Source organism: Andrena cerasifolii, chromosome 6 (genome assembly GCF_050908995.1).
Source record: "Andrena cerasifolii isolate SP2316 chromosome 6, iyAndCera1_principal, whole genome shotgun sequence".
NCBI lineage: Eukaryota > Metazoa > Arthropoda > Insecta > Hymenoptera > Andrenidae > Andrena > Andrena cerasifolii.
Window position 1 is genome coordinate 12,200,606 of NC_135123.1, and position 26,386 is coordinate 12,226,991.

Genomic DNA, 26,386 nt, shown 5'->3' on the forward strand with positions numbered 1-26,386 from the left:
AGATTAGGTGAATGGCCAAAGATGATATCGAGAGCCAGAATTTGGAATTTATATTTTCTTTTTATCTCTTCATCCTTTTATTTTAGCATATTGCTATTCACTCTGTGCGGAATAAGGCCGTCATTAGCATTATTATAAAAATATATGTAGAATAAGCTCCTAAGCTTGCTGATTTATCAGAGGAAATTTGATGCTTCTCTCATCCTGTGAAATATTTATCACGATCAATTTGTGGTGGAATTAATATACTATGTGGGAGATGAACTTGAGGCATCAGTTCGCTGGTGTGTGATACGTAAGATTATTTAATTGCATAGCAGAGATTCTTCAATTTCAACGTAATAGGCACTCCTACTTGGAGGAACTCGATTTTCATCGGAATTTTCAGTACATCGCCCTATTTGTGTAGAATACCGGTGGCTTTGCCAATTAATTGCAAACTGAAAGACTCGAGATTGAGAAATATGTTTCTGGAAATTGCACGACATAATGCACGCGTATAAAGATGGAAAGGAGTATTATAAATCCTTTTAAGAAATTAAAAAATTGCAGTCGACAGGATTGTATACACAGTTTCAATATTTTAATTAGTACTTGATAAGGAGGGCGGGGGACCTATAAGGAGATCCCGGAGGTGTGTTATTGATGCAATTTCTACTTATCCTAATTTGAACGTGGTTATGTTCTGTATCTTATTTTCGCGAAATAACAGGTCGTTTATTTTCAATTATATTTTCCAAACAAGCGTGAAGTGAACGAAATGATAACGAATGCGTGGGATTTAATCAATGCTCGGATTCGAGAGATTATATATACATAAATAATCTACAGAAATGGTGTTTGTATAGAGAATTATTTGTGACTTATAATTTATAATTCATCTATGGTTCTATAACACAAAGTCAGTATGCCAGATAACGATTTTCTTCTTTTATAAAAAAAGACGTAGAATTACTGCCTTCCATAAGAAGCCAGCGGAATTTCCATCGCCCGAGGGATTAGTTATATATTCCTATCAAATATCATTGCCTTCGTTGAATGAAGACATGGAATTCCAAGGTTTCAATGACTACCAGAAGACAATTGTGACGTGGAAAAAATTTCAAGCCGGCGAAATTATCACGTATGTCAACTGGAGGGTTAGTTCTTAGTTTGATTAGATAAAACGATTACACTCCGTTCATCAAAAAAAAAAAAAAATTTTACCAAATCAAACGCAGTGGTTATCATTCTCTTTAGATCGAAAGTCTTTGCAAATTAACTGATTCGCGAGTTTCAGCTGTATCTTGAATGTATAATTCAGTATTACTCGTTCGAGATGAATGACCATCGTGGTACCATCGTAATAATATATCTCTAAAGTGGGAAAACAATCTACTTCTAAACAATCATTTTGTTTAAGAATTTTCCAATCAGTGAAGAACAATTTACATCCTCCCATACTGACAGATCATTCAAATTAGAGCCCTAAGTTACTCAGCAGCTATTCAACTATTTGATTTGAATGGGTCACAGAGGAAAATTGCGCTTCAGTACTGAAAGGAACAACTTGCATTGTCTTATATTTTGAACAGCAGATATATCAGGCTTACAGGAGGCTGATCCACTTTAAAGTACACACTGACGTTGTGGGTAACAAATTACCAGAGGAACTTGGTATTCATTTGAAGCAGCCACGCAGCATCGAGTTAGCGTGAGCCGGAAAGAATCGAAAGCGTCTGTCGGGTGCGCAGATCGTGCAACTGCTACGAATGCTAAAGGACTATACACAGACTTGAATGGCCCTTAAGGGCGAACGTGATCAACATTACTCTACTTTCCTTTTACTAGGTCCATTTCTTTCGGGATTTTTAAGGCCATTCGTGGAGATTTTTAAATTGAAACTATATACTTTATACCACGAAGAAAGCATCTGTTGACATTTCAAGATTCAAATTGTGAACATTGCCTATTGGATGCTTTTGACCATCAAATTTTGAAAGATGGTTGGGATCAAGAGATTCTATGTTTAATTAATGAGGAATTAAATAATTATTCATTATAATGATGTAATAGAAACTCTTTATAATTTAGAAATCACTTATAATTAAAAAATCAAATCTTATTGAACAGATGAATATTTATATTAATATTCATATTATTAACATGTGAAATCGATTCTGAATGTGTCCCTCCCTCTATTTATTAGCTGTTTCTTTCATTGCACTATTTCCCATTGTTATAGCAGAATGTTCAGTGAAAAAGTGTGCGAGTTGAAACAGTTCTTTTTCAAAACACTGTCAAACGAACAGTGTGTGTAATATGTCTGTGCAAGTAGTCTTTTTTCACGTTTAAATGGCCTCTTGTTTGAACGCTCCGTGTGTTTTCGCATTCATACTGCACCCCCGAAGCCACATTTTCCGTCGTGATTTCCATTGATTTCCCGGAGCATCCAATGGCCTGCGTTCCTTTCATCTTCGACGGAATACCAGCGAAATCGTATGCAAATTGAATTCGGTCAGTTCATCGATCAAGGTCCTTGCCAACGAAATAGTTGATTGAGTTTTAACCGGAATATGCATTTTTCCTAGATTCATCGAATTGTTTGGTATCGAAAAGGATCGACGAGTTTCCCAACTTCTCTCAGTTTTTTTTCCATCCAGATTAAACAGATACGCTACGGTTGTAATTAAACCAATATACATCACGATTCTTTTTGTTGATACAGAATGACGCAGGTGGTCTGCCATAATAGTAAAGATTCTCGAGTTGTATACAATCGTTGACAGTTGTTGTAGAATGTGTTGAGTCCAACCTGAGTTTCTTTTTTTAATATTAACTTAGCGATTTTTGGCTGAATGTTGACGAACTTGTATGAGATTGAAAAGTACTTATGATGTGTGGCAGTCTAATATTTGATATGTTACATTCTAGTAATAACAAGAGTGTTTTACACTATTGTACGCAATCTGTTTGGAACTAAACTTCATTGTCGGTGCGGTATTCAACAGCTAACACCTCGTCAAGTGTACATGCATATTTAACGCCAGAGAGGTATGGCCAATTCAGAGATTGTTTCTCGTGAATAAGTAGAACGCTACGCGAGAATTGCGGGATGAAGGGACGTTTACGTATTCAATGAAAATTCGAGCAATACCATCTTTATTATTCTGCATTATGTAACCTTATAATCTTTTAAAAAACACGTGGGTCGACATAACGATACTATGAGTAAGTTAAACAGAATACGAAGGAGATGCATCGATTTATAATAAATTGTAAATATTGGACTTAGAACTCCACGTGTTTCCTATAATAAAGTATAATTATTAAAAAACAAAATTCCATTGTTGAATACCATTATATAATATATGTAAGTATGTATATAAGCCTATTTATTTTGACCGTTCATTGTACTCCTGCTTTATTAATTTACATATTCGCCTTGATCCCATCTCTCTAATATTTTTTCTCAGCGCTTTCCTTCTTATCCCATTCTACCATCCTACCATGTTATCCGTATCAGATTTAGATGTACCAGCATTCTCTTCTGATCCAATGATGCCTTCCTCCTCTCTCGATTCATTCCTGCTATCCTTTTCTTCCTCCCTGCTTTCGTGTTCTTCCGCCTTTTCTACCTCCTTACTAGAATGCTCCTCCTTCTTCTCCTTTTTCGTGGAATGCTTATTATCTTCCTTATCGTTCTCCTTGCTACTTGAATCGCTGCTGTCCTTGCTACTTGAATCGCTGCTGTCCTTGCTACTTGAATTGCTACTGTCCTTGTTGCTTGAATTGCTGCTGTCCTTGCTACTTGAATTCCTGCTGTCCTTGCTACTTGAGTCGCTGCTGTCCTTGCTACTTGAATTGCTACTGTCCTTGCTGCTTGAATTGCTACTGTCCTTGCTACTTGAATCGCTACTGTCCTTGCTACTTGAATCGCTGCTGTCCTTGCTACTTGAATCGCTGCTGTCGTTGCTGCTTGATTTGCTACTGTCCTTGCTGCTTGAATTGCTACTGTCCTTGCTACTTGAATCGCTACTGTCCTTGCTACTTGAATCGCTGGTGTCCTTGCTACTTGAATCGCTGCTCTCGTTGCTGCTTGAATTGCTACTGACCTTGCTACTTGAATCGCTGCTGTCGTTGCTACTTGAATCGCTGCTGCTCTTACTACTTGAATCGCTGCTGTCCTTGCTACTTGAATTGCTACTGTCCTTGCTGCTTGAATTGCTACTGTCCTTGCTGCTTGAATTGCTACTGTCCTTGGTACTTGAATCGCTACTGCTCTTGCTACTTGAATCGCTGCTGTCCTTGCTACTTGAATTGCTACTGTCCTTGCTGCTTGAATCGCTGCTGTCCTTGCTACTTGAATCGCTGCTGTCGTTGCTACTTGAATCGCTGCTGTCCTTGCTACTTGAATCGCTGCTGTCCTTGCTACTTGAATCGCTGCTGTCCTTGCTACTTGAATTGCTGCTGCCCTTGCTACTTGAATCACTGCTGTCCTTGCTACTCGAATCGCTGCTGTCCTTGTTACTTGAATCGCTGCTGTCCTTACTACTTGAATCGCTGCTGTCCTTACTGCTTGAATCGCTGCTGTCCTTGCTACTTGAATCGCTGCTGTCCTTGCTACTTGAATCGCTGCTATCGTTGCTACTTTCGTCGCTCTTCTCCTCTGCCTTCACACTCGATTCACCTTCTTTCTGACCATTCTGACCATCCCGACTTTTACTTTCCTCGCTACTTGCTGAATCTTCGTCCGATTTTCCATTTCCATACTTATCTTTCTCGCCACGGCCAGGGACTTCTACCCATAATTCACGGACCCACTGCAAGTTTTCGTTCTCAGATTTGTTCTCCTCGCTGCTTGCCGAATCTGAATTATCGGCATGATGCTTTTCAATCAACTTAATTTCATTATGAGATCTGTGGTGCCTAGATTTCTTTTCTTCACTACCACGTTTGCCTTCCTCGCTGCTAGATGAATCCTCATCACTGCCTTTTCTGTGCAGCCCATTAGGCCATTTCCATTCTCCGCGTCTATTATTCTTCCCCTTGCTGTGCTCGTGGCTTGCTGCTACTAGCTGCCAGCACAGCAACACAGCTGCTAATATTATTGCGATCTTCATGACTGTTCTCTTCGAACTAACGCTTTACTGTGACAAGATCGCAAGTTTTATACTTACGCGACCTTTACTGTTGGTTGTTTGCAAAAGCCAAGTGTGACCGCGTGGGGGGCATTTTTATTGCTGCTTCTTCATTTTTTATGATTACGATATAATCATTGTGCGAGAATGCCGCCCCGATCCGGTATACAGCAGTCAATGACTACTGATACACGTGTTGCGATGACGATTCCTATTCGTCACTTTTATTTAACGAGAGGCAGCGAGAAGTATATTTACCTTTCCATACGTTAATCGCGATATCAATTGTACTTTGTAATATTTCTTTGTATGCCTAAGGCATTGTTAGGTTAATATCAGTGCAATGACAATTATATCAATTTCTTAATTGCGAATACTCGGTACATGGGCTGGCCTCCGATTTTAATTTATAACACAAATCTTATTTTATTTACTTTTAATACACTCCATCTACATTTACTTCTAATACACCCTATTCGTATAAAAAAAGAACAAGTTTTATGTAGTTAGTTACAATCTTTTGCTTTTGTTTTTTCCAAATTTTGTCTCACCATTACGAAAGAAAGGAAAAATTTCCAGCGGCGATATTAATTACTCGTGGTTCATATGTAAATTTTTTTGCGCGACAATATCGAAAATTATTGTTAACGCGTTACGTGAGAGCACAGTGACATTATACACGGTTCGTCGACTTCGTAGTTTGCAGAAGCATCGCCGTCAGCACTTGAACAAATATTTTTACTGTTACGTAAATTTCGTCCGCGGGATTCGTTTTCAGGGAATGCTTAATCCTTAGTACCACAGCGATATCTGGAGCAGAGCGAACGTGCGAATCGAATATAAATTCGGCACGAGGCCGAAGAACAATTAAAGTGTTCTAATTCCGGTTCAGGACAGAGAGGAAATTTTTTGTCAGAATGCTGCACGTCCATTGTATCAAAATCATACGTAAACTGTTTCGTATCGAATGAACTGATACGATAAAATCGAAATAGTGCATAGTGTAGTGATAAAAATATGCAAGATTTTAGGAAATTCTAATGGATGGAGATCTAACGCAAAACATATTAAGAATATACATATAAACAGATACATATTATGGACAAGAAAATTTATTTTTCTCCACTTCACTTTCTCCATCTCTGCAATTTTCATCAAATTACCTACTAATCTCCATTACCTTCAATCTCCCCTCAGTTTCCATAACCGATTTCAAAACTAAGCATTAAAATCCAAGAAAAAAAATACTGTATCCGCCTATTTTAACAAATATTACGCGCAGTGATATCTTTATGATCATAAAGAAGCACGAAATAAATCAGGAGCATTGTCCATTACTCTAGATTTTTAGTACGACACCTCCCAATATTAAAAACAAGCGAAAGCCATGCGAAATATAGAAACGAGGAGCTTCGAATGAAGTCAGCGAGATTAATCCGTGTCCACGTCGTCCTCCGTCGTTTGGGAATCAACGGATCTGTCAATTTTAAATCGTAACGAGGAGCCGACGAATCGAATGTGGCAACAGCAGCTGGATGGGAAACGAAAGAGCCTGTGGTCCATTGAGCCATCTTCGACGATTGCTGCGAGCTGACGGTAAATGTGCTTCTGCTCGCAAGTGGTAACGTAACCCGCAGCGAAGCCATCGATCAGGTTACATATCTGGCCCTCATTTCTGAAAGATCAATCCAAACATCAATAAAAAAAAAAAAAAAAAAACAGTCACGCGGTAATCACGAATGCTAGAACTTTTGCTTATCAACTTTGTTATTCGACTCTTTACTCACGTGCACGTTTCTATTCGAACCCCCTGTGTGTAGTTAGGGTGGTTGACGACGTACAACCACTGCTTATCCACGTCCTTGGCCGCTTGTGGGTATACGACTCTTTCCTGAGATATTTTTAGAGGCACTTAGATAAATTGTTCTATAGAGTATATCCTAACTGTGTGTTAGAGTTGGAGGATATTAGACGTTGCTATCAACTTGTTCGCTGTCTCATTTATATGTTTCATGGTTTAACGTTAGACACAGACACTACAATTAGCAACAATAAAATGATTTTTAACGTGGACCGGTGGCCTTTGTACGTTTGCGTTTATTCAACGTCGGTCGAAGGAGAGAAAGGGGATTCGAGAAATTAGCGACGAAGAAAAAACTTACGGTGGACAAGCAAAGTGACTCCGTAGGATCAGCGCCTATCCTGTAACCAATATCCACCTAAAACGAGCGGAAAAAATACATCCAAACATTTAAATTGCCAAAAGGTACAACCTGTCTGTGGTAAGTATCGCATAAAATGAAAAATCGAAATAATACCCATTCTGTGACTAGCTTATAAAACAGAAACAATCAACTAACCGCGTCCACGTTTTCAACGCGTCCGAAATTCTGACTTTTGATCACTTCGTTCACAAGTTTCGTGGGATAGCTCGGAATGGTCTCACAAAATGTTTTGCCGTTGCAACCAGGCATCTCCCCGATCCTCGGTAGGAACGTTTCGTGGTCGCGGTTTCTTACAATGTCCAGATCAGGAAAGATGAACTTGTCGTTCGGTAGCATGTCGTTCTCTGGAAAACGTTAAACACACTGTGCTCCTGCTGTTCTTTTTGTTTTTGGAGCAGGATAATCGTCGGGGAGGAGAATGACGAACCGTTTTCCTTGGGATTGCCCGATGGATGTCGCGTTATTTTTATAGCATTTTGCTGTTTGAAGGGCCGGTTCCAGGCGATTCTTAGGGAAGCGGGGTCGTTATTGCGGGACATGGAAGATTGGCTGCCGCCGGGGCTACCGTAATCGAAGTAAGTTCCACGGGATCCCTCGTGCCATTGTCGTGTATCACCCTGCGAATTCTTCAGAATCTGCAAATATATATGCGTGCTCGTAATTCTCTGACGTCCCGCGACTTGCTTTCGGAACGTCTTCAACTTCAAAGAGTACGAGAGTCGATTCGAATTTTCTTATATTCGTCTCTGTTAAAAATGTTATAAACGAGGAAACTCTTTTCCTCAATTTCATGGTCCACTGCGATCACTGTTTTATTTTGCCTCGGCCTGGTAAGCTTTTATCTCGTTTAACAGTGGGATATTTATTCGAACACGCGCTTTCTCTGCGTGTTCGAAGTTCATAAAAGAAGGAAGAAAACGTGCAACAATTATGTTCCATTAAAACAGTATCTAATCTCCCCAATGCTCAGCGCGAGGAGGTCAAACTCCTCTGTAATCAAAGGCTGGCTCTCGCTTTGAAAGTTCTGGCAAGCTGGCGACCTGAGATCACTCTGCTGTAAAGACAGCTCCTAGTTCGAGTTTTCGAAGCGAACTTTACCTGGTCAAAGAATTGTCCCGTGTATCGATCTTTTAATTAAGCTTCTGGATAAGTAACACTTGATCAATTTCTCGAGATTAAATCGTTACCTACCCCCGTTCAAGCATTCGCTTGCTCGAGAATTATTCGAGATAGCGTCAATCGCGAAAGGCAACACTATTCTAAACACTAATTGCAGCGAATAATAAAATAGAAATAGAATATCCCGAGGACCCTGACAAATATAATTATCTATCTCGTATTACTGGTTTAATGAGAATCTCGTGCAACTCACCAGCAGAAAGACGGCGATTTTAAATACAGGTAGCACACTGCTATCTTCTTTCATCTTACAGCAACCGATGTAACTTCCTTCCTATCGATTGAAGTTCAATTCTCTGGATGCAGAATGGGCAGCTGAATTCTCCCAAGTGCTTCAACCTTGACCGACTTGGGACCCTCGGCCCGACCGGCGTTTGCTGTAACAGTTAGCACTTTCCCAAGGTACACGCGGCTTTCAACTATGCGTGAACAGAAACGGTGGCGTTTAGAGAACGAAACTAGCGGCATGGACGACTTTCCGGTGACTGATCCTGCGTTTTTCGAGGCCTGCGCCGTCTCGCGTGCCGCTATCGTCAACATCCGCTCCATTGTCTTGATTCCTGATAGTCGAAACCATTTCCAGGAGTGACGACCCGCTACTCAGAATCGTGGATCACTCGTGAAACCTACACGATAAAGGGGCAATCTAAAATGGTCCCGGAAGAATGGCGATCGAACGAGGAAAAACCTGTAACGCTGTTATGGACCTCCCATATAATTAACGATTTTATCGCAACATTTCCCAGCCAGTCGTGCAGTGATTTTCCAAAGACCTTGCAAGTGAAGTTGAAATAAGACTCCTCAATTGTCTGGCTGGTCGTCCTTTCTTTCTTCCTTCCATTGCTGGCCTATGCTGTCGAGAGTTACGCCTTTGGGACATTTTAATTAGATATAGACCACTTTCCCGCAATGTAAACGCTGTTATCAGTATTTAGAGACCACTGTGGATTTCCTGTTACAGTAACCGCGGTTACGACAGCCACCGCGACAGAACTACGAGTATAGCTGAAGAGATTCAAGAGCAGCGATAACAGTCTTTACCTCCAACGGCTGCAATTAGCGAACATCCCGCTTGAGCGGGTTTCAAATTAATCATCTAATCGAGTTTATTAATGTATAATCTTATATACATACTATGTACAATTTTTACAACGTTACGTGCCACGTCTCACTGCTAGTTTCATTGGTGCGTATATCACATTTCTCTTTTCCTGCTTTTAACGAATTCCGTCTGTGTATTTTTTCACGGAAAAATATTTTAAAAATTCTGCTAGCATTTTTGTCTCGTTATCATTCTCACCCTGATATTTATATGCGACCTTCGTTTACGACCGTGTCTATTGTATATTTAGCTTTAGAATACTCTTCACCGGAGCAGCCCGTGGTGGACGATTCAAACTCATCCTTCGTCGCTGTAATCTTCGTCGGGACTTTCTGTTCCTCTGCCGAGAATAACATAGAGACAAGTTGAGGGCTTGAGTGCCTCCTTGTCGTCGCTGCCACTGTCCCTCTGTCCACTCTGTAATTCCTCTCGAAGCTCGTCTTCGGGGAACATCAAAGTCCAGGTCCTGGTACCACCCACGTGATACTGGGTTACCGGCTCTGTCGGCCATTCTGGCCCTGGAGTCTGCCTTTCTCCAGCACTCTCTGAAACGAATTTATAATTCTGAACTTACGGAGCTTCCTGTTTCAGAGACGAACGGCTCCAAAGAATATTTCCTGCTGTTATATTAATAAAGCTGTTATATTAATAATGCTCACGAGATGTCAGAAATATTTTTCAAAAAGGATGTAAAAGTTACATCCAGCTTAACATTAAAACGAAAAGCTGGGCGAAGGTAAAACGTTTGCTCTTACTGTCTAGCTTCGAAGGATCTTCGTCCTCGTCGTCTTCGTTCGCGCTCCTCACCGCGTAACTTCGATCACCCGCGACCCCGTAATTCAAAGCGTCTGTAACTTCGTGCATTTCGTCCTCGTTCAACTCTGCAACTGATTCAATTACATCACCGTCAGATATGCCCCTCATTAACGAATTATCCCTGCTCGGCTTAATCTCTTTCCCTCGACGAGCTTCCCACTTTCCATCGTGTGCAGGGCTTAACGCGTCCCACGCGCGAAGCTGCTCGCTCGAGTAAGGACTATTTCCCCTAGCAGGTGTCCTCCCGGCAGTCTCGGCCATCATGGGGTCACGATCAATCGCCATTATACTTTCCATTGTCCACGACGAAGCGTCTCTTTCCACCCACGAATCGCCCTCATTATTTTCTCCTTCCCCGATAACCCTTTCGTCGTCCTCTTCGTTAATCCCCAAGATCGATCGTTTTTTGTACTCCCCATTGCCACGCCGACAATGTCTTCTACGATTATTTCCCAAGGAAATAATTTCTGGATACGACGGAGAGCTACAATAACTCTGCGTTCCCATCGTTCCGTTCGCTGCGTTAGCCACTTCTTCAATTTTACCTGGCTCAACGAACGCCTCCGCTCCTCCGATGCCACCAGAAAGCCGCTGTTGGTCGCTCCGCTTAAATCTATCCTGTTTGCCGTCCGAAATCGCCCTTCTTCTGTCTCTTTCCTCATCCAAGGATTCTTCCTCGGTACTGCCGTGTCCTTTCGTGAAAGCGCCCTCCCCCCACTCGGGTCCTCCAAGGTGTAATTTTTCAATCTTCGTCCCTTTCTCATCCCGACCACCCTTGATTCCCACATCGCCGGGGACGAACGGCAGACAAACCCTGTGCGTCACCAAGTTCTCGGCGTGTTTTCCTAGCGACGGGTTTTTCAATACGTTCAGACAAATCCTCGAGGTAGCGATATTCTGCGGTCGGTAGTCCTCGTTGTCCATTTCCTCGTCCTCTTCCCCGTTCAAAGTTATTCTCCGAATCGTTGTTCCTTGAATCTCTGTTGTCGTCCCCTCTGTGGGAGGCAATAGAGTGATAGAAGGTGTCGTATGAATTGCAGACTTCGTTGCACTTTCTGGCTTTTCTGTGTGACCGGGTGGCTTGACATCCATCTTTTTCGCGGCTAATTGATCCTTTAAAACCTGTATCTTCTTCCCTAAATCTTCTTTCTCCTTCTGCACCGTCTTCTCCCTTGACGATAAGCTGTCCTCCTTCTCCTTCAGCTTCTCCTCCTTGTGAGACAGCTCGTCCTCCAGCATCCTCACCTCTTTCTCCAACATGTCCTCCGTTGTCATCACTGTGGTGGGTTCCAGAGTTAAAGGAGCAGTCGAGAGGACTGTAGGTTGGTGGGAACCCGTTGGCTCGCGAGCCAGTATCGAGGTAGGCCGCCTAGTGAAAGATTCAGGCTTCGACGAAGCAGTGATCGCTTCAAACATCTCGATTTGCTCCTCCAGCGCCGTTATCTTCTCCATCTGCACCACCTTCTCCTCTTCCCACACCTTTTCCTCATTTAGCAGCTGCTCCTCCTTCTCGAGTAGCCTCTCCTCGTTCTTCTCCAATTCGTCGAGCTTCACTAGCAGCTCCTTCTTCAGTTCCTCGTGACGAATCTGCTGCTGCACCTTGTCCGTTGGCACCTTGAATTTGTACGTAGTTAACTCGGTGAAGAGAAGCGAACGCGTGGTCGCCTCTGTGGCGGGATTGAAAACTTCCTGGGAAAACAGCGTTCCCATTGGTATTTCGGTGTGCTCAGCCAAAGTAACATTGCCTGCTTCGGTCGTAACTTCCGACTCGCGATCCTTGGTACCTCCTACATACTCCAGTGGCAGATATTCGGTGGTGTATTCAGAAGTAGGGGGCAACGTGTACACTACGGTTGTGATATTTAAAGTTTCCATTGTGACGTTTAATGCAACCGTTGTTTCAGGCGTTTCTGGTGCAACTGTCTCATTAGAGGCCATAATAGATACTTCCACATGGATAACCACTCCTGTGGTGGGCGTATCCACTATTTCTGGGATGGTGAAGTTCTCTTCCACGTAATCATGCCATATTGGAGTGAAGACTTCTGTAATCTCTTCCTCCTCGTCTTCGCCTTCGTAAGCTAGCTTGTACTCCTCGGCATATTCATCGTCCACCATTTTCTCCGTTTCGCCGTAAGCTTCCTCCTCGGTGGTTGCAGTGGATTGTGCAATGGTAGTGACACTCTCAGTGAAAGTGATCGGAGTTGTGGTAATTTCAGGAAGGTAAGAAGCAACCGTCATGCTTGTTATGTTAGGAATGGTAACAACTACTATGATCGCTTGTGGTGTCGCGATGTGCGAAGTATTCACTCCTATTGCTTCTGTAGTGGCTGGTGGAGTTTCGATATGGAGACTAGTTGTTTCGGTGGTATTCATATCATATATCATTACAGTTGACAGCTTCGATTCTGTGTGCTCTGCTATTCTAGTAGTTACCGCTGAAGTCACGGCGGTCAGAATCCAACTAGTTGTTCCACTAATGGTTCCACTTGTGGACTCTACCGTTCCTGTAGAAGTAGTAATGGTTTCAATTGCGTTCCATTCTGTGGTAACAGGGCTGGTTAGAGTTGGAGACTCTGTAGTGAGCCATAGAGTCTCCTTAGAGACAGTAATGATTTCAGTGGTAACTACATGCTCCGCCTTAAATGATAAAGTGGTGTATGTTGTTTCTGATGTCCCAGGTGTAGTTTCACTGGTAACATTCTCTTCTTCTACGTAGTCAACAAACACTGGAGGTGCTTCAGTGGGTTCTTCTTCCTCCTCGTACTCTTCTGTAGATTCTTCTTCATACTCTGTATCAGTATACATTTCAGTTTCTTCGGTATACTCAGCTTCGGTTGATGACATCGTAGGAAGCGTTGTTATTTCAAACAATGTTGTTGTCATTTCTGAATGTAATGTAGGTGAAGTAAGAGAAATCAATTCGGTAGTTTCAAACATACTGACTGTTATAAATTCTGTGGCTGAGTATGTTGTAGCAAACGTAGTTGGTGTGGGTGATTCTGTTGTTAATTCTATTTCGGTAATTGCAGTTACGTTTTCGGGTGTAACGGGAGGAAGAATTGTGGTCAACTCTTCTGAAGTAAGCAAAGTGGTAAATGTTGTTTCTGTTGTCTCAGGTGTAGTTTCACTGGTAACATTCTCTTCTTGTACGTATTCAACAAACTCTGGGGATTCTTCAGTGGGTTCTTCTTCCTCCTCATACTCTTCTGTAGATTCCTCTTCATACTCTGTACCAGGATACAGATCAGTTTCTTCGGTATACTCAGCTTCGGTTGATGACATCGTAGGAAGCGTTGTTATTTCAAACAATTTTGTTGTCATTTCTGAGGGTAATGTAGGTGAAGTAAGAGAAATCAATTCGGTGGTTTCAAACATACTGACGGTTATAAATTCTGTGGCTGAGTATGTTGTAGCAAACATAGTTATTATGGGTGATTCTGTTGTTAATTCTATTTCGGTAATTGCAGTTACGTTTTCGGGTGTAACGGGGGGAAGAATTGTGGTCAACTCTTCTGAAGTAAGCAAAGTGGTAAATGTTGTTTCTGTTGTCTCAGGTGTAGTTTCACTGGTAACATTCTCTTCTTGTACGTATTCAACAAACTCTGGGGACTCTTCAGTGGGTTCTTCTTCCTCCTCGTACTCTTCTGTAGATTCCTCTTCATACTCTGTACCAGTATACATTTCAGTTTCTTCGGTATACTCAACTTCGGTTGATGACATCGTAGGAAGCGTTGTTATTTCAAACAATTTTGTTGTCACTTCTGAAGGTAATGTGGTTAAAGTAAAAGAAATCAATTCGGTGGTTTCAAACATACTGACGGTTATAAATTCTGTGGCTGAGTATGTTGTAGCAAACGTAGTTGGTGTGGGTGATTCTGTTGTTAATTCTATTTCGGTAATTGCAGTTACGTTTTCGGGTGTAACGGGAGGAAGAATTGTGGTCAACTCTTCTGAAGTAAGCAAAGTGGTAAATGTTGTTTCTGTTGTCTCAGGTGTAGTTTCACTGGTAACATTCTCTTCTTGTACGTATTCAACAAACTCTGGGGATTCTTCAGTGGGTTCTTCTTCCTCCTCATACTCTTCTGTAGATTCCTCGTCATACTCTGTACCAGGATATATTTCAGTTTCTTCGGTATACTCAACTTCGGTTGATGACATCGTAGGAAGCGTTGTTATTTCAAACAATTTTGTTGTCATTTCTGAGGGTAATGTAGGTGAAGTAAGAGAAATCAATTCGGTGGTTTCAAACATACTGACGGTTATAAATTCTGTGGCTGAGTATGTTGTAGCAAACGTAGTTATTATGGGTGATTCTGTTGTTAATTCTATTTCGGAAACTGCAGTTACGTTTTCGGGTGTAACGGGGGGAAGAATTGTGGTCAACTTTTCTGAAGTAAGCAAAGTGGTAAATGTTGTTTCTGTTGTTTCAGGTGTAGTTTCACTGGTAACATTCTCTTCTTGTGCGTATTCAACAAACTCTGGGGATTCTTCAGTGGGTTCTTTTTCCTCCTCGTACTCTTCTGTAGATTCCTCTTCATACTCTGTACCAGGATACATTTCAGTTTCTTCGGTATACTCAACTTCGGTTGATGACATCGTAGGAAGCGTTGTCATTGCTGAGGGTAATGTAGATGAAGTAAGGGAAATCAATTCGGTGGTTTCAATCATACTGACAGTTGTAAATTCTGTGGCTGAATAGGTTGTAGCAAACGTTGTAGGTATGGGTGATTCCGTTGTTAATTCTACTTCGGAAATTGCTGTTTTGTTTTCGGGTGTAACGGAAGAAACGATTGTGGTCAACTCTTCTGAAGTAAGCAAAGCAGTTAACATTGTCTCTCTAGATGTAATTGTTGGTGTAGATGTCTCTATAGTTTCGTTAACTAACAGTGTTACTGTTGTAGATTCTATTGTTTCAGTAATATTAAATGGAGCTTGTGTTGTTATTCTTGTTATTTCAAGGAGTAGAACTGGCGATGTAGCTTCTGTCTTTACGGAGGTTGTGCTAGATTCTGTAGTTTCGTTAACAGTTAATGATATCGTAGTCTCCGTTGTGGATTCTGTCGTTTCAGTGATATTGAATGGAGTTTCTGTAGTTACTCTTGTTACTGACGTAGTCCCTGTCTTTACATACGTATTTGCCGTTTCCGTCGTTTCTGTGGTTTCATTAAATGACAACGATTCCGTAGTCATTACTATGGATTCGGTTGTGGACTCTGATGTTTCAGTAATTTTAAATGTAGTTTCTGTAGTTTCTCTTGTTACTTCAGTTATTGGTATCGGCGAAGTAGCCTCCCTTTCTGTAAATGTTGTAGTTGCTTCTGACATTTCTGTAGTTGCATTAACTGCTAACGATTCCGTAGTTACTGTTTTAGATTCATTGGTAGATTCTGATGTTTCAGTAATAGTAGGTACTTCTTCCGTGGTTATTATTATAATTTCAGGGGTAAGGAACAAAGTAGATGCTGTCTCCATAGACATAGTTGTTTCTTCTGTCGTTTCATTCACTGCCGCTAATTCTGTAGTTAGTCCTACGGATTCAGTTGTCAGTTCTATTGTTTCAGTCACGTTGGTGGGGGCTTCTGTAGTTGTTCTGGTCACTTCAGTAATTCGGACTATCGTGGCACTTTCTGTTTCTTCATCAAGAGGCAATGGTTTAGTGACGACAGATGGTTCGGTCGTGGTTATTATTATAATTTCTGTGGTAGGTAATGAAGAAGTAAATTCTGTCTCCATAGACGTAGTTGTTTCTTCTGTCATTTGATTTACTGGCACTGATTCTGTAGTCACTTCTACTGATTCAGTTGTGAGTTCTGTAGTTGGGATTTCTGTAGTTTTACTAAGAGCCAGCGATTCTGTACTTACTGCTGTGGTTTGGGTTGTCGATTCTGATGTTTCAGTAGAAGTGGTTCCTTCGATGGTTGTTATTACGATTTCAGTGGTAGGGAATGGCGAAGTGGCTTCAATCTCCACATACGGAAAGGTTATTACAGTTTCTTCAGTAGTTTCTATAGTGAATGTTGGTTCTGTAGTTACACTTGTAGATTCAGTTGTACTTTCTGATGTTTCAGTGGTAGCAGATACAGTACTCTCCGTTGTAGATACCGTGGTTCTTATAATTTCCACAACTGGTGTGGTTACCCTAATAGGAGGCTCAGTAGTGACTAATAGTGATGGTGTTGAGATTGTAAGAGTTACTTCAGTTGTCTCCCTTGGTGACAATGTAGATATTGGTTCCGCTTCATAGTCGACCCACTCCGGCTGCTTTTCAGTAGGTTCCTCTTCTTCCTCGTATTCTTCTTTGTATTCCTCCTCATAGCCAATATCATGAAATGTCAAAGTCACTGCAGCCGTTATTTCCGTTGTTAGCTCTTTAGGTGGCGCCGTAGTAGTTTCTACTAGAGTCGTCGTTGACACAACAACTGTTTTAGTCGTAGACACCGATGGGGTAATCACCATTGCCGTTGATGATGTCAGCATCAAAGTGGTTGCCGGTATAGTCTCCAATGTGTTTTCAGTAAGAGTTGTTTCAGTCGTGGATGTGAGTATTAAAGTGAATGTCGTAGACTCCACCGTCGTTTCAGCAAGAGTTGTTTCAGTCGTGGATGTAGGTATTAAAGTGGTGGTCGTAGTTGCCACAATGGTTTCAGCAGTAGTTTTTTCCGTCGTGGAGGTGGACATCAAAGTGGTTATTAAAGTTTCGACAAATGTTTCAGCCGTGGATGTAGGTATTAAAGTGGTTGTCGTAGTTTCTACAGTGGTTTCAGCAAGTGTTGTTTCTGACACTGATGCAGGTATGAAAATGGTTGCTGTAGTTTCCACAGTGGTTTCCGCAGAGGTAGTTGCCGCCGTTAATGTGGGCACCAAAGTGATAGTCGTAGATTCCACAGTCGTTTCAGTCAGAGTTGTTTCAGTCGTGGATGTAGGTATTAAATTTGTGGTCGTAGTTTCCACAGTGGTTTCAGCAGTAGTTGTTTCCGTCGTGGAGGTGGGCATCAAAGTGGTTGTTACAGTTTCGACAAATGTTTCAGCCGTGGATGTAGGTATTAAGGTGGTTGTAGTAGTTTCTACAGTGGTTTCAATAGTTGTAGTTTCTGTAGTAAGTACCAGCGTAGTTGTTGTGGTCTCCAATGTGGTTTCACGAGGAGTTGTTTCCGTAAATAGAGTGAGCGTAGCCATAATTATTGTTGGTTCTGCCGTGGTTTCAACATATGTAGTTTCTGTTTCCGTAGTAGGTGTCAGAGTAGTTGTTGTTGTAGCCTCCAATGTGGTTTCAGCAGACGTTGATTCAGTAGTTGGAGCGGGCGTAATCGTAGTTGTTGTTTTTTCTACAGTGGTTTCGACAGTTGTAGATTCTGTTTCTGTACTAGGTACCAGAGTAGTTGTTGTTGTGACTTCCAATGTGGTTTCAGCAGACGTTGATTCAGTAGTTGGAGCGGGCGTAGTTGTAGTTGGTTCTACAGTGGTTTCAACAGATGTAGTTTCTGTTTCTGTAGTAGGTGCCAGAGTAGTTGTAGTTGTCGCCTCCAATGTGGTTTGAAGTGGAGTTGATCCAGCCGTTGGAGCGGGCGCAGTCGTAGTTGTTGTTGGTTGTACAGTGGTTTCAACAGATGTAGTTTCTGTTTCCGTAGTAGGTGCCAGCGTAGTTGTTGTTGTAGCCTCCAATATGGTTTCAGCAGACGTTAATTCAGTAGTTGAAGCGGGCGTAGTCGCAGTTGTTGTTTTTTCTACAGTGGTTTCGACAGTTGTAGATTCTGTTTCTGTACTAGGTACCAGAGTAGTTGTTGTTGTAGCCTCCAATGTGGTTTCAGCAAACTTTGATTCAGTAGTTGGAGCGAGCGTAGTCGTAGTTGTTGTTGGTTGTACAGTGGTTTCAACAGATGTAGTTTCTGTTTCCGTAGTAGGTGCCAGAGTAGTTGTTGTTGTAGCCTCCAATGTGGTTTCAGCAGACGTTAATTCAGTAGTTGGAACGGGCGTTGTCGTAGTTGTTGTTGGTTCTACAGTGGATTCAACAGTTGTAGATTCTGTTTCTGTACTAGGTATCAGAGTAGTTTTTGTTGTCGCCTCCAATGTGGTTTCAGCAGACGTTAATTCAGTAGTTGGAGCGGGCGTAGCCGTAGTTGTTGTTGGTTCTACAGTGGATTCAACAGTTGTAGATTCTGTTTCCGTAGTAGGTGCCAGAGTAGTTGTTGTTGTAGCCTGCAATGTGGTTTCAGCAGACGTCAATTCATTAGTTGGAGCGGGCGTAGTCGTAGTTGTTGTTGGTTCTACAGTGGATTCAACAGTTGTAGATTCTGTTTCCGTAGTAGGTGCCAGAGTAGTTGTTGTTGTCGCCTCCAATGTGGTTTGAAGTGGAGTTGATTCAGTAGTAGGAGCGGGCGTAGTCGTAGTTGTTGTTGGTTCTACAGTGGATTCAACAGTTGTAGATTCTGTTTCTGTACTAGGTACCAGAGTAGTTGTTGTTGTCGCCTCCAATGTGGTTTGAAGTGGAGTTGATTCAGTAGTTGGAGCGGTCGTAGTCGTAGTTGTTGTTGGTTGTACAGTGGATTCAACAGTTGTAGATTCTGTTTCCGTAGTAGGTACCAGAGTAATTGTTGTTGTCGTCTCCAATGTGGTTTCAAGAAGAGTTGATTCAGTAGTTGGAGCGGGCGTAGTCGTAGTTGTTGTTGGTTGTACAGTGGTTTCAACAGATGTAGTTTCTGTTTCCGTAGTAGGTGCCAGACTAGTTGTTGTTGTAGCCTCCAATGTGGTTTCAGCAGACGTTAATTCAGTAGTTGGAGCGGGCGTAGTCGTAGTTGTTGTTGCTTCTACAGTGGATTCAACAGTTGTAGATTCTGTTTCCGTAGTAGGTGCCAGAGTAGTTGTTGTTGTCGCCTCCAATGTGGTTTCAGCAGACGTTAATTCAGTAGTTGGAACGGGCGTTGTCGTAGTTGTTGTTGGTTCTACAGTGGATTCAACAGTTGTAGATTCTGTTTCTGTACTAGGTATCAGAGTAGTTTTTGTTGTCGCCTCCAATGTGGTTTCAGCAGACGTTAATTCAGTAGTTGGAGCGGGCGTAGCCGTAGTTGTTGTTGGTTCTACAGTGGATTCATCAGTTGTAGATTCTGTTTCCGTAGTAGGTGCCAGAGTAGTTGTTGTTGTAGCCTGCAATGTGGTTTCAGCAGACGTCAATTCATTAGTTGGAGCGGGCGTAGTCGTAGTTGTTGTTGGTTCTACAGTGGATTCAACAGTTGTAGATTCTGTTTCCGTAGTAGGTGCCAGAGTAGTTGTTGTTGTCGCCTCCAATGTGGTTTGAAGTGGAGTTGATTCAGTAGTAGGAGCGGGCGTAGTCGTAGTTGTTGTTGGTTCTACAGTGGATTCAACAGTTGTAGATTCTGTTTCTGTACTAGGTACCAGAGTAGTTGTTGTTGTCGCCTCCAATGTGGTTTGAAGTGGAGTTGATTCAGTAGTTGGAGCGGTCGTAGTCGTAGTTGTTGTTGGTTGTACAGTGGATTCAACAGTTGTAGATTCTGTTTCCGTAGTAGGTACCAGAGTAATTGTTGTTGTCGTCTCCAATGTGGTTTCAAGAAGAGTTGATTCAGTAGTTGGAGCGGGCGTAGTCGTAGTTGTTGTTGGTTGTACAGTGGTTTCAACAGATGTAGTTTCTGTTTCCGTAGTAGGTGCCAGAGTAGTTGTTGTTGTAGCCTCCAATGTGGTTTCAGCAGACGTTAATTCAGTAGTTGGAGCGGGCGTAGTCGTAGTTGTTGTTGCTTCTACAGTGGATTCAACAGTTGTAGATTCTGTTTCCGTAGTAGGTGCCAGAGTAGTTGTTGTTGTCGCCTCCAATGTGGTTTGAAGTGGAGTTGATTCAGTAGTTGGAGCGGTCGTAGTCGTAGTTGTTGTTGGTTGTACAGTGGATTCAACAGTTGTAGATTCTGTTTCCGTAGTAGGTGCCAGAGTAGTTGTTGTTGTCGCCTCCAATGTGGTTTGAAGTGGAGTTGATTCAGTAGTTGGAGCGGGCGTAGTCGTACTTGTTGTTTTTTCTACAGTAGTTTCAACAGATGTAGTTTCTGTTTCCGTAGTAGGTGCCAGAGTAGTTGTTGTTGTCGCCTCCAATGTGGTTTGAAGTGGAGTTGATTCAGTAGTTGGAGCGGTCGTAGTCGTAGTTGTTGTTGGTTGTACAGTGGATTCAACAGTTGTAGATTCTGTTTCCGTAGTAGGTGCCAGAGTAGTTGTTGTTGTCGCCTCCAATGTGGTTTGAAGTGGAGTTGATTCAGTAGTTGGAGCGGTCGTAGTCGTAGTTGTTGTTTTTTCTACAGTAGTTTCAACAGATGTAGTTTCTGTTTCCGTAGTAGGTGCCAGAGTAGTTGTTGTTGTCGCCTCCAATGTGGTTTGAAGTGGAGTTGATTCAGTAGTTGGAGCGGTCGTAGTCGTAGTTGTTGTTGGTTGTACAGTGGATTCAACAGTTGTAGATTCTGTTTCCGTAGTAGGTGCCAGAGTAGTTTTTGTTGTCGCCTCCAATGTAGTTTGAAGTGGAGTTGATTCAGTAGTTGGAGCGGGCGTAGTCGTACTTGTTGTTTTTTCTACAGTAGTTTCAACAGATGTAGTTTCTGTTTTCGTAGTAGGTACCAGAGTAATTGTTGTTGTCGTCTCCAATGTGGTTTCAAGAAGAGTTGATTCAGTAGTTGGAGCGGGCGTAGTCGTAGTTGTTGTTGGTTGTACAGTGGTTTCAACAGATGTAGTTTCTGTTTCCGTAGTAGGTGCCAGAGTAGTTGTTGTTGTAGCCTCCAATGTGGTTTCAGCAGACGTTAATTCAGTAGTTGGAGCGGGCGTAGTCGTAGTTGTTGTTGCTTCTACAGTGGATTCAACAGTTGTAGATTCTGTTTCCGTAGTAGGTGCCAGAGTAGTTGTTGTTGTCGCCTCCAATGTGGTTTGAAGTGGAGTTGATTCAGTAGTTGGAGCGGTCGTAGTCGTAGTTGTTGTTGGTTGTACAGTGGATTCAACAGTTGTAGATTCTGTTTCCGTAGTAGGTGCCAGAGTAGTTGTTGTTGTCGCCTCCAATGTGGTTTGAAGTGGAGTTGATTCAGTAGTTGGAGCGGGCGTAGTCGTACTTGTTGTTTTTTCTACAGTAGTTTCAACAGATGTAGTTTCTGTTTCCGTAGTAGGTGCCAGAGTAGTTGTTGTTGTCGCCTCCAATGTGGTTTGAAGTGGAGTTGATTCAGTAGTTGGAGCGGTCGTAGTCGTAGTTGTTGTTGGTTGTACAGTGGATTCAACAGTTGTAGATTCTGTTTCCGTAGTAGGTGCCAGAGTAGTTGTTGTTGTCGCCTCCAATGTGGTTTGAAGTGGAGTTGATTCAGTAGTTGGAGCGGGCGTAGTCGTACTTGTTGTTTTTTCTACAGTAGTTTCAACAGATGTAGTTTCTGTTTCCGTAGTAGGTGCCAGAGTAGTTGTTGTTGTCGCCTCTAATGTGGTTTGAAGTGGAGTTGATTCAGTAGTTGGAGCGGGCGTAGTCGTAGTTGTTGTTGGTTGTACAGTGGTCTCAACAGATGTAGTTTCTGTTTCCGTAGTAGGTGCCAGAGTAGTTGTTGTTGTCGCCTCCAATGTGGTTTGAAGTGGAGTTGATTCAGTAGTTGGAGCGGGCGTAGTCGTACTTGTTGTTTTTTCTACAGTAGTTTCAACAGATGTAGTTTCTGTTTCCGTAGTAGGTGCCAGAGTAGTTGTTGTTGTAGCCTCCAATGTGGTTTCAGCAGACGTTAATTCAGTAGTTGGAGGGGGCGTAGTCGTAGTTGTTGTTGGTTCTACAGTGGTTTCAACAGATGTAGTTTCTGTTTTCGTAGTAGGTACCAGAGTAGTTGTTGTTGTCGCCTCCAATGTGGTTTCAAGTAGAGTTGATTCAGTAGTTGGAGCGGGCGTAGTCGTAGTTGTTGTTGGTTGTACAGTGGTTTCAACAGATGTAGTTTCTGTTTTCGTAGTAGGTACCAGAGTAGTTGTTGTCGCCTCCAATGTGGTTTCAAGTAGAGTTGATTCAGTAGTTGGAGCGGGCGTAGTCGTAGTTGTTGTTGGTTGTACAGTGGTTTCAACAGATGTAGTTTCTGTTTCCGTAGTAGGTGCCAGAGTAGTTGTTGTTGTAGCCTCCAATGTGGTTTCAGCAGACGTTAATTCAGTAGTTGGAGGGGGCGTAGTCGTAGTTGTTGTTGGTTCTACAGTGGTTTCAACAGATGTAGTTTCTGTTTTCGTAGTAGGTACCAGAGTAGTTGTTGTTGTCGCCTCCAATGTGGTTTCAAGTAGAGTTGATTCAGTAGTTGGAGCGGGCGTAGTCGTAGTTGTTGTTGGTTGTACAGTGGTTTCAACAGATGTAGTTTCTGTTTTCGTAGTAGGTACCAGAGTAGTTGTTGTCGCCTCCAATGTGGTTTCAAGTAGAGTTGATTCAGTAGTTGGAGCGGGCGTAGTCGTAGTTGTTGTTGGTTGTACAGTGGTTTCAACAGATGTAGTTTCTGTTTCCGTAGTAGGTGCCAGAGTAGTTGTTGTTGTAGCCTCCAATGTGGTTTCAGCAGACGTTAATTCAGTAGTTGGAGCGGGCGTAGTCGTAGTTGTTGTTGCTTCTACAGTGGATTCAACAGTTGTAGATTCTGTTTCCGTAGTAGGTGCCAGAGTAGTTGTTGTTGTCGCCTCCAATGTGGTTGCAAGAAGAGTTGATTCAGCCGTTGGAGCGGGCGTAGTCGTAGTTCTTGTTGGTTCTGCCGTGATTTCAACAGATGTAGTTTCTGTTTCCGTAGTAGGTGCCAAGGTAGTTGTTGTTGTGGCCTCCAATGTGGTTTCAGCAGACTTTGATTCAGTAGTTGGAGCGGGCGTAGTTGTAGTTGTTGTTGGTTGTACAGTGGTTTCAACAGATGTAGTTTCTGTTTCCGTAGTAGGTGCCAGAGTAGTTGTTGTTGTAGCCTCCAATGTGGTTTCAGCAGACGTTAATTCAGTAGTTGGAGCGGGCGTAGTCGTAGTTGTTGTTGCTTCTACAGTGGATTCAACAGTTGTAGATTCTGTTTCTGTACTAGGTACCAGAGTAGTTGTTGTTGTGGCCTCCAATGTGGTTTCAGCAGACGTTGATTCAGTAGTTGGAGGGGGCGTAGTCGTAGTTGTTGTTGGTTGTACAGTGGTTTCAACAGATGTAGTTTCTGTTTCCGTAGTAGGTGCCAGAGTAGTTGTTGTTGTAGCCTCCAATGTGGTTTCAGCAGACGTTAATTCAGTAGTTGGAGCGGGCGTAGTCGTAGTTGTTGTTGCTTCTACAGTGGATTCAACAGTTGTAGATTCTGTTTCCGTAGTAGGTGCCAGAGTAGTTGTTGTTGTCGCCTCCAATGTGGTTTCAGCAGACGTTGATTCAGTAGTTGGAGCGGGCGTAGTAGTAGTTGTTGTTGGCTCTGCCGTGGTTTCAACAGATGTAGTTTCTCTTTCCGTAGTAGGTGCCAAAGTAGTTGTTGTTGTGGCCTGCAATGTGGTTTCAGTAGTTGGAGCGGGCTTAGTTGTAGTTGGTTCTACAGTGGTTTCAACAGATGTAGTTTCTGTTTCCGTAGTAGGTGCCAAGGTAGTTGTTGTTGTGGCCTCCAATGTGGTTTCAGCAGACTTTGATTCAGTAGTTGGAGCGGGTGTAGTTGTAGTTGGTTCTACAGTGGTTTCAACAGATGCAGTTTCTGTTTCCGTAGTAGGTGCCAGAGTAGTTGTTGTTGTAGCCTCCAATGTGGTTTGAAGTGGAGTTGATTCAGTTGTTGAAGCGAGCGTAGTCGTAGTTGTCGTTTTTTCTACAGTGGTTTCAACAGTTGTAGATTCTGTTTCTGTACTAGGTACCAGAGTAGTTGTTGTTGTGGCCTCCAATGTGGTTTCAGCAGACGTTGATTCAGTAGTTGGAGTGGGCGTAGTCGTAGTTGTTGTTGGTTCTGCCGTGATTTCAACAGATGTAGTTTCTGTTTTCGTAGTAGGTACCAGAGTAGTTGTTGTTGTCGCCTCCAATGTGGTTTCAAGTAGAGTTGATTCAGTAGTTGGAGCGGGCGTAGTCGTAGTTGTTGTTGGTTGTACAGTGGTTTCAACAGATGTAGTTTCTCTTTCCGTAGTAGGTGCCAAAGTAGTTGTTGTTGTGGCCTGCAATGTGGTTTCAGTAGTTGGAGCGGGCGTAGTTGTAGTTGGTTCTACAGTGGTTTCAACAGATGTAGTTTCTGTTTCCGTAGTAGGTGCCAGAGTAGTTGTTGTTGTGGCCTGCAATGTGGTTTCAGTGGTTGGAGCGGGCGTAGTTGTAGTTGGTTCTACAGTGGTTTCAACAGATGTAGTTTCTGTTTCCGTAGTAGGTGCCAGAGTAGTTGTTGTTGTGGCCTCCAATGTGGTTTCAGCAGACGTTGATTCAGTAGTTGGAGCGGGCGTAGTAATAATTGTTGTTGGTTCTGCCGTTGTTTCAACAGATGTAGTTTCTGTTTCCGTAGTAGGTACCAGAGTAGTTGTTGTTGTCGCCTCTGATGTGGTTTGAGGTGGAGTTGATTCAGTAGTTGTAATGAGTGCATGGGTTATGGTCGTGGTCTCTATCGGAGTTTCATCTTTATATTCAAACCATGTGACTGATTCCTTTGTTCCTTCATCTTCATATTCATCATACGCACGTTCGTACTCCTCTCCATACTCCTGGTCATGAAACGTCCCTATCTCTTCAGTCGTGAACTGCGTGGTTGTGATACCCATTTCCTGGTCCAACCAACTCAAAGTTGTTACCATTATATCCATTTCATGTAGATGCTCCGTATTATAAGTTAATTGAGAATCTGGCGCTTCCGTTGTTATCAACATCTTAAGCGTATCAATATAACCCCTCATTTCATTATCCTTTGTATTGGTCTCCACCTCCATTCTCTTCCTAACATCCCGTTTTCTTCTTTTCTTAACGAAACTAATCGTTCTCCTAGTAATTGGTCCCGAGGTCCGATAAAAATTAAAATTTCCCTTCGTAAATAGTGTTTCATTCCCGATATTGCTCTCATTTGGTTGGAAATGCGATACTTCAAACAATCTCTGCAATAAGAATGTCTTATTCCAAGGTCCTTGCAGCTTCAGGCTTTCAGTAGTCGAAACATTCAGACTCGATCTTCTCCGTTTGCCACGAAAAAACAAATTGGACGATCTCCTAGTCCTCTTCGTTTTACTGCGGCTGTGTCTTAAATTGGATTCGTAATTAGTCGTTATTGACTGTAAACTCCTGGCGAGTCGACGATACGGTTTGTGATAGCTATTTACAGACGGGAAATCGAGGCAGAAACGAGTGTGTATGTAATCTGTAAAAGGATAATGATAACTGACTTTGTGATCCCTCTGGGGGATACTGTTTTTCGATTTGTGTCGTGCCTCTTCGACGTAAACCGATTCGAAATCTTTATTCTGCATCGTGAAACGGTTCTCCACGGTCGAACCGTTGGTATTCTGTACAATCGCCTTCATCCGCCACTGTTCGAGGATGGCAGACAGATTCGTGCAATCCGCATGATACATGCTCGTTTCTCCATCGATCGTTGGCAACATTTCATTTCTTATATAATTATCCTTCCTCAATTTTGTCGCTGTTGCCGTAGTATAAAAATTAACATTCTATAATACACAATATTACTTAGTGACGGCTAAATTAAATCGCGATAGGTGCAATTAGCTTCGACAGCAATTTCTAATTGGTTATGTACCGCCACTTTAACATTGCTACGAACGGTACCGTTTTGTAGTGTTAAACATGGCGACAGTCAAGGTGTATCGAGGAGTGCCGGGTACTTACAGTGGTGTCTTTCATTGTAGTGTTATTGGTACTGTTGCAATAAATGGAATCGTTATCGCTCTCGACAATTCGATCGGTCACGCTAACATGCTCTGCTGCTATTGCCATGTACATCGCAAACAACTCACAAAACACGATAATGAATATATTTCGCATAGCGTCATATCACGGACGT

General features: G+C 42.4%; 4 protein-coding genes across 4 annotated transcripts; all 4 read right to left on the bottom strand.

Annotated features, from left to right (window-relative positions):
- Window positions 1-3,124: 3,124 nt before the first annotated feature.
- Window positions 3,125-5,511, bottom strand: LOC143369947 (uncharacterized). The gene has a single exon (XM_076814458.1). The coding sequence runs from the start codon at window positions 5,100-5,102 to the stop codon at window positions 3,477-3,479; it is 1,626 nt and encodes a 541-aa protein (XP_076670573.1). The 5' UTR covers window positions 5,103-5,511; the 3' UTR covers window positions 3,125-3,476.
- Window positions 5,512-5,612: 101 nt separating this feature from the next.
- On the bottom strand, window positions 5,613-9,033 carry LOC143369825 (uncharacterized). Its single transcript, XM_076814194.1, has 6 exons — window positions 8,718-9,033; window positions 7,773-7,980; window positions 7,481-7,689; window positions 7,283-7,339; window positions 6,908-7,011; window positions 5,613-6,795 (listed from the first exon to the last, which is right to left on the bottom strand). Exons 1-6 carry the CDS (start codon window positions 8,769-8,771, stop codon window positions 6,552-6,554), a joined length of 876 nt encoding a protein of 291 aa, XP_076670309.1. The 5' UTR covers window positions 8,772-9,033; the 3' UTR covers window positions 5,613-6,551.
- A 285-nt stretch (window positions 9,034-9,318) lies between these two features.
- LOC143370074 (uncharacterized) lies at window positions 9,319-15,059 on the bottom strand. The gene is made up of 2 exons (XM_076814687.1): window positions 10,382-15,059; window positions 9,319-10,171 (listed from the first exon to the last, which is right to left on the bottom strand). Exons 1-2 carry the CDS (start codon window positions 15,057-15,059, stop codon window positions 9,924-9,926), a joined length of 4,926 nt encoding a protein of 1,641 aa, XP_076670802.1. The 3' UTR covers window positions 9,319-9,923.
- Window positions 15,060-15,465: 406 nt separating this feature from the next.
- LOC143370075 (uncharacterized) lies at window positions 15,466-25,301 on the bottom strand. Its single transcript, XM_076814688.1, has 10 exons — window positions 24,301-25,301; window positions 23,788-24,249; window positions 23,653-23,739; window positions 23,468-23,495; window positions 22,717-22,820; window positions 21,803-21,843; window positions 20,709-20,779; window positions 19,424-19,991; window positions 15,577-17,536; window positions 15,466-15,502 (listed from the first exon to the last, which is right to left on the bottom strand). The coding sequence occupies exons 1-10, from the start codon at window positions 25,299-25,301 to the stop codon at window positions 15,466-15,468; spliced, it is 4,359 nt and encodes a 1,452-aa protein (XP_076670803.1).
- Window positions 25,302-26,386: the final 1,085 nt, after the last annotated feature.

Excerpts from the sequence above, each read along its gene's own strand:
- LOC143369825 (XM_076814194.1), bottom strand. The coding sequence starts at position 8,771 with ATGAAAGAAGATAGCAGTGTGCTACCTGTATTTAAAATCGCCGTCTTT. Across the intron at positions 7,981-8,717 it reads AAATCGCCGTCTTTCTGCTG|ATTCTGAAGAATTCGCAGGG; the intron begins GTGAGTTGCACG and ends ATATATTTGCAG. Across the intron at positions 6,796-6,907 it reads GTTCGAATAGAAACGTGCAC|AAATGAGGGCCAGATATGTA; the intron begins GTGAGTAAAGAG and ends TTGATCTTTCAG.
- LOC143370074 (XM_076814687.1), bottom strand. The coding sequence starts at position 15,059 with ATGACAACGCTTCCTACGATGTCATCAACCGAAGTTGAGTATACCGAA. Across the intron at positions 10,172-10,381 it reads AGATCCTTCGAAGCTAGACA|AGAGTGCTGGAGAAAGGCAG; the intron begins GTAAGAGCAAAC and ends AATTCGTTTCAG.
- LOC143369947 (XM_076814458.1), bottom strand. The coding sequence starts at position 5,102 with ATGAAGATCGCAATAATATTAGCAGCTGTGTTGCTGTGCTGGCAGCTA.
- LOC143370075 (XM_076814688.1), bottom strand. The coding sequence starts at position 25,301 with ATGGAGGTGGAGACCAATACAAAGGATAATGAAATGAGGGGTTATATT. Across the intron at positions 23,496-23,652 it reads GCTCCAACTACTGAATTAAC|GCCACAACAACAACTACTCT; the intron begins GTCTGCTGAAAC and ends ACCACATTGGAG. Across the intron at positions 19,992-20,708 it reads CAACAACTACGACTACGACC|ACGACAACAACAATTACTCT; the intron begins GCTCCAACTACT and ends ACCACATTGGAG.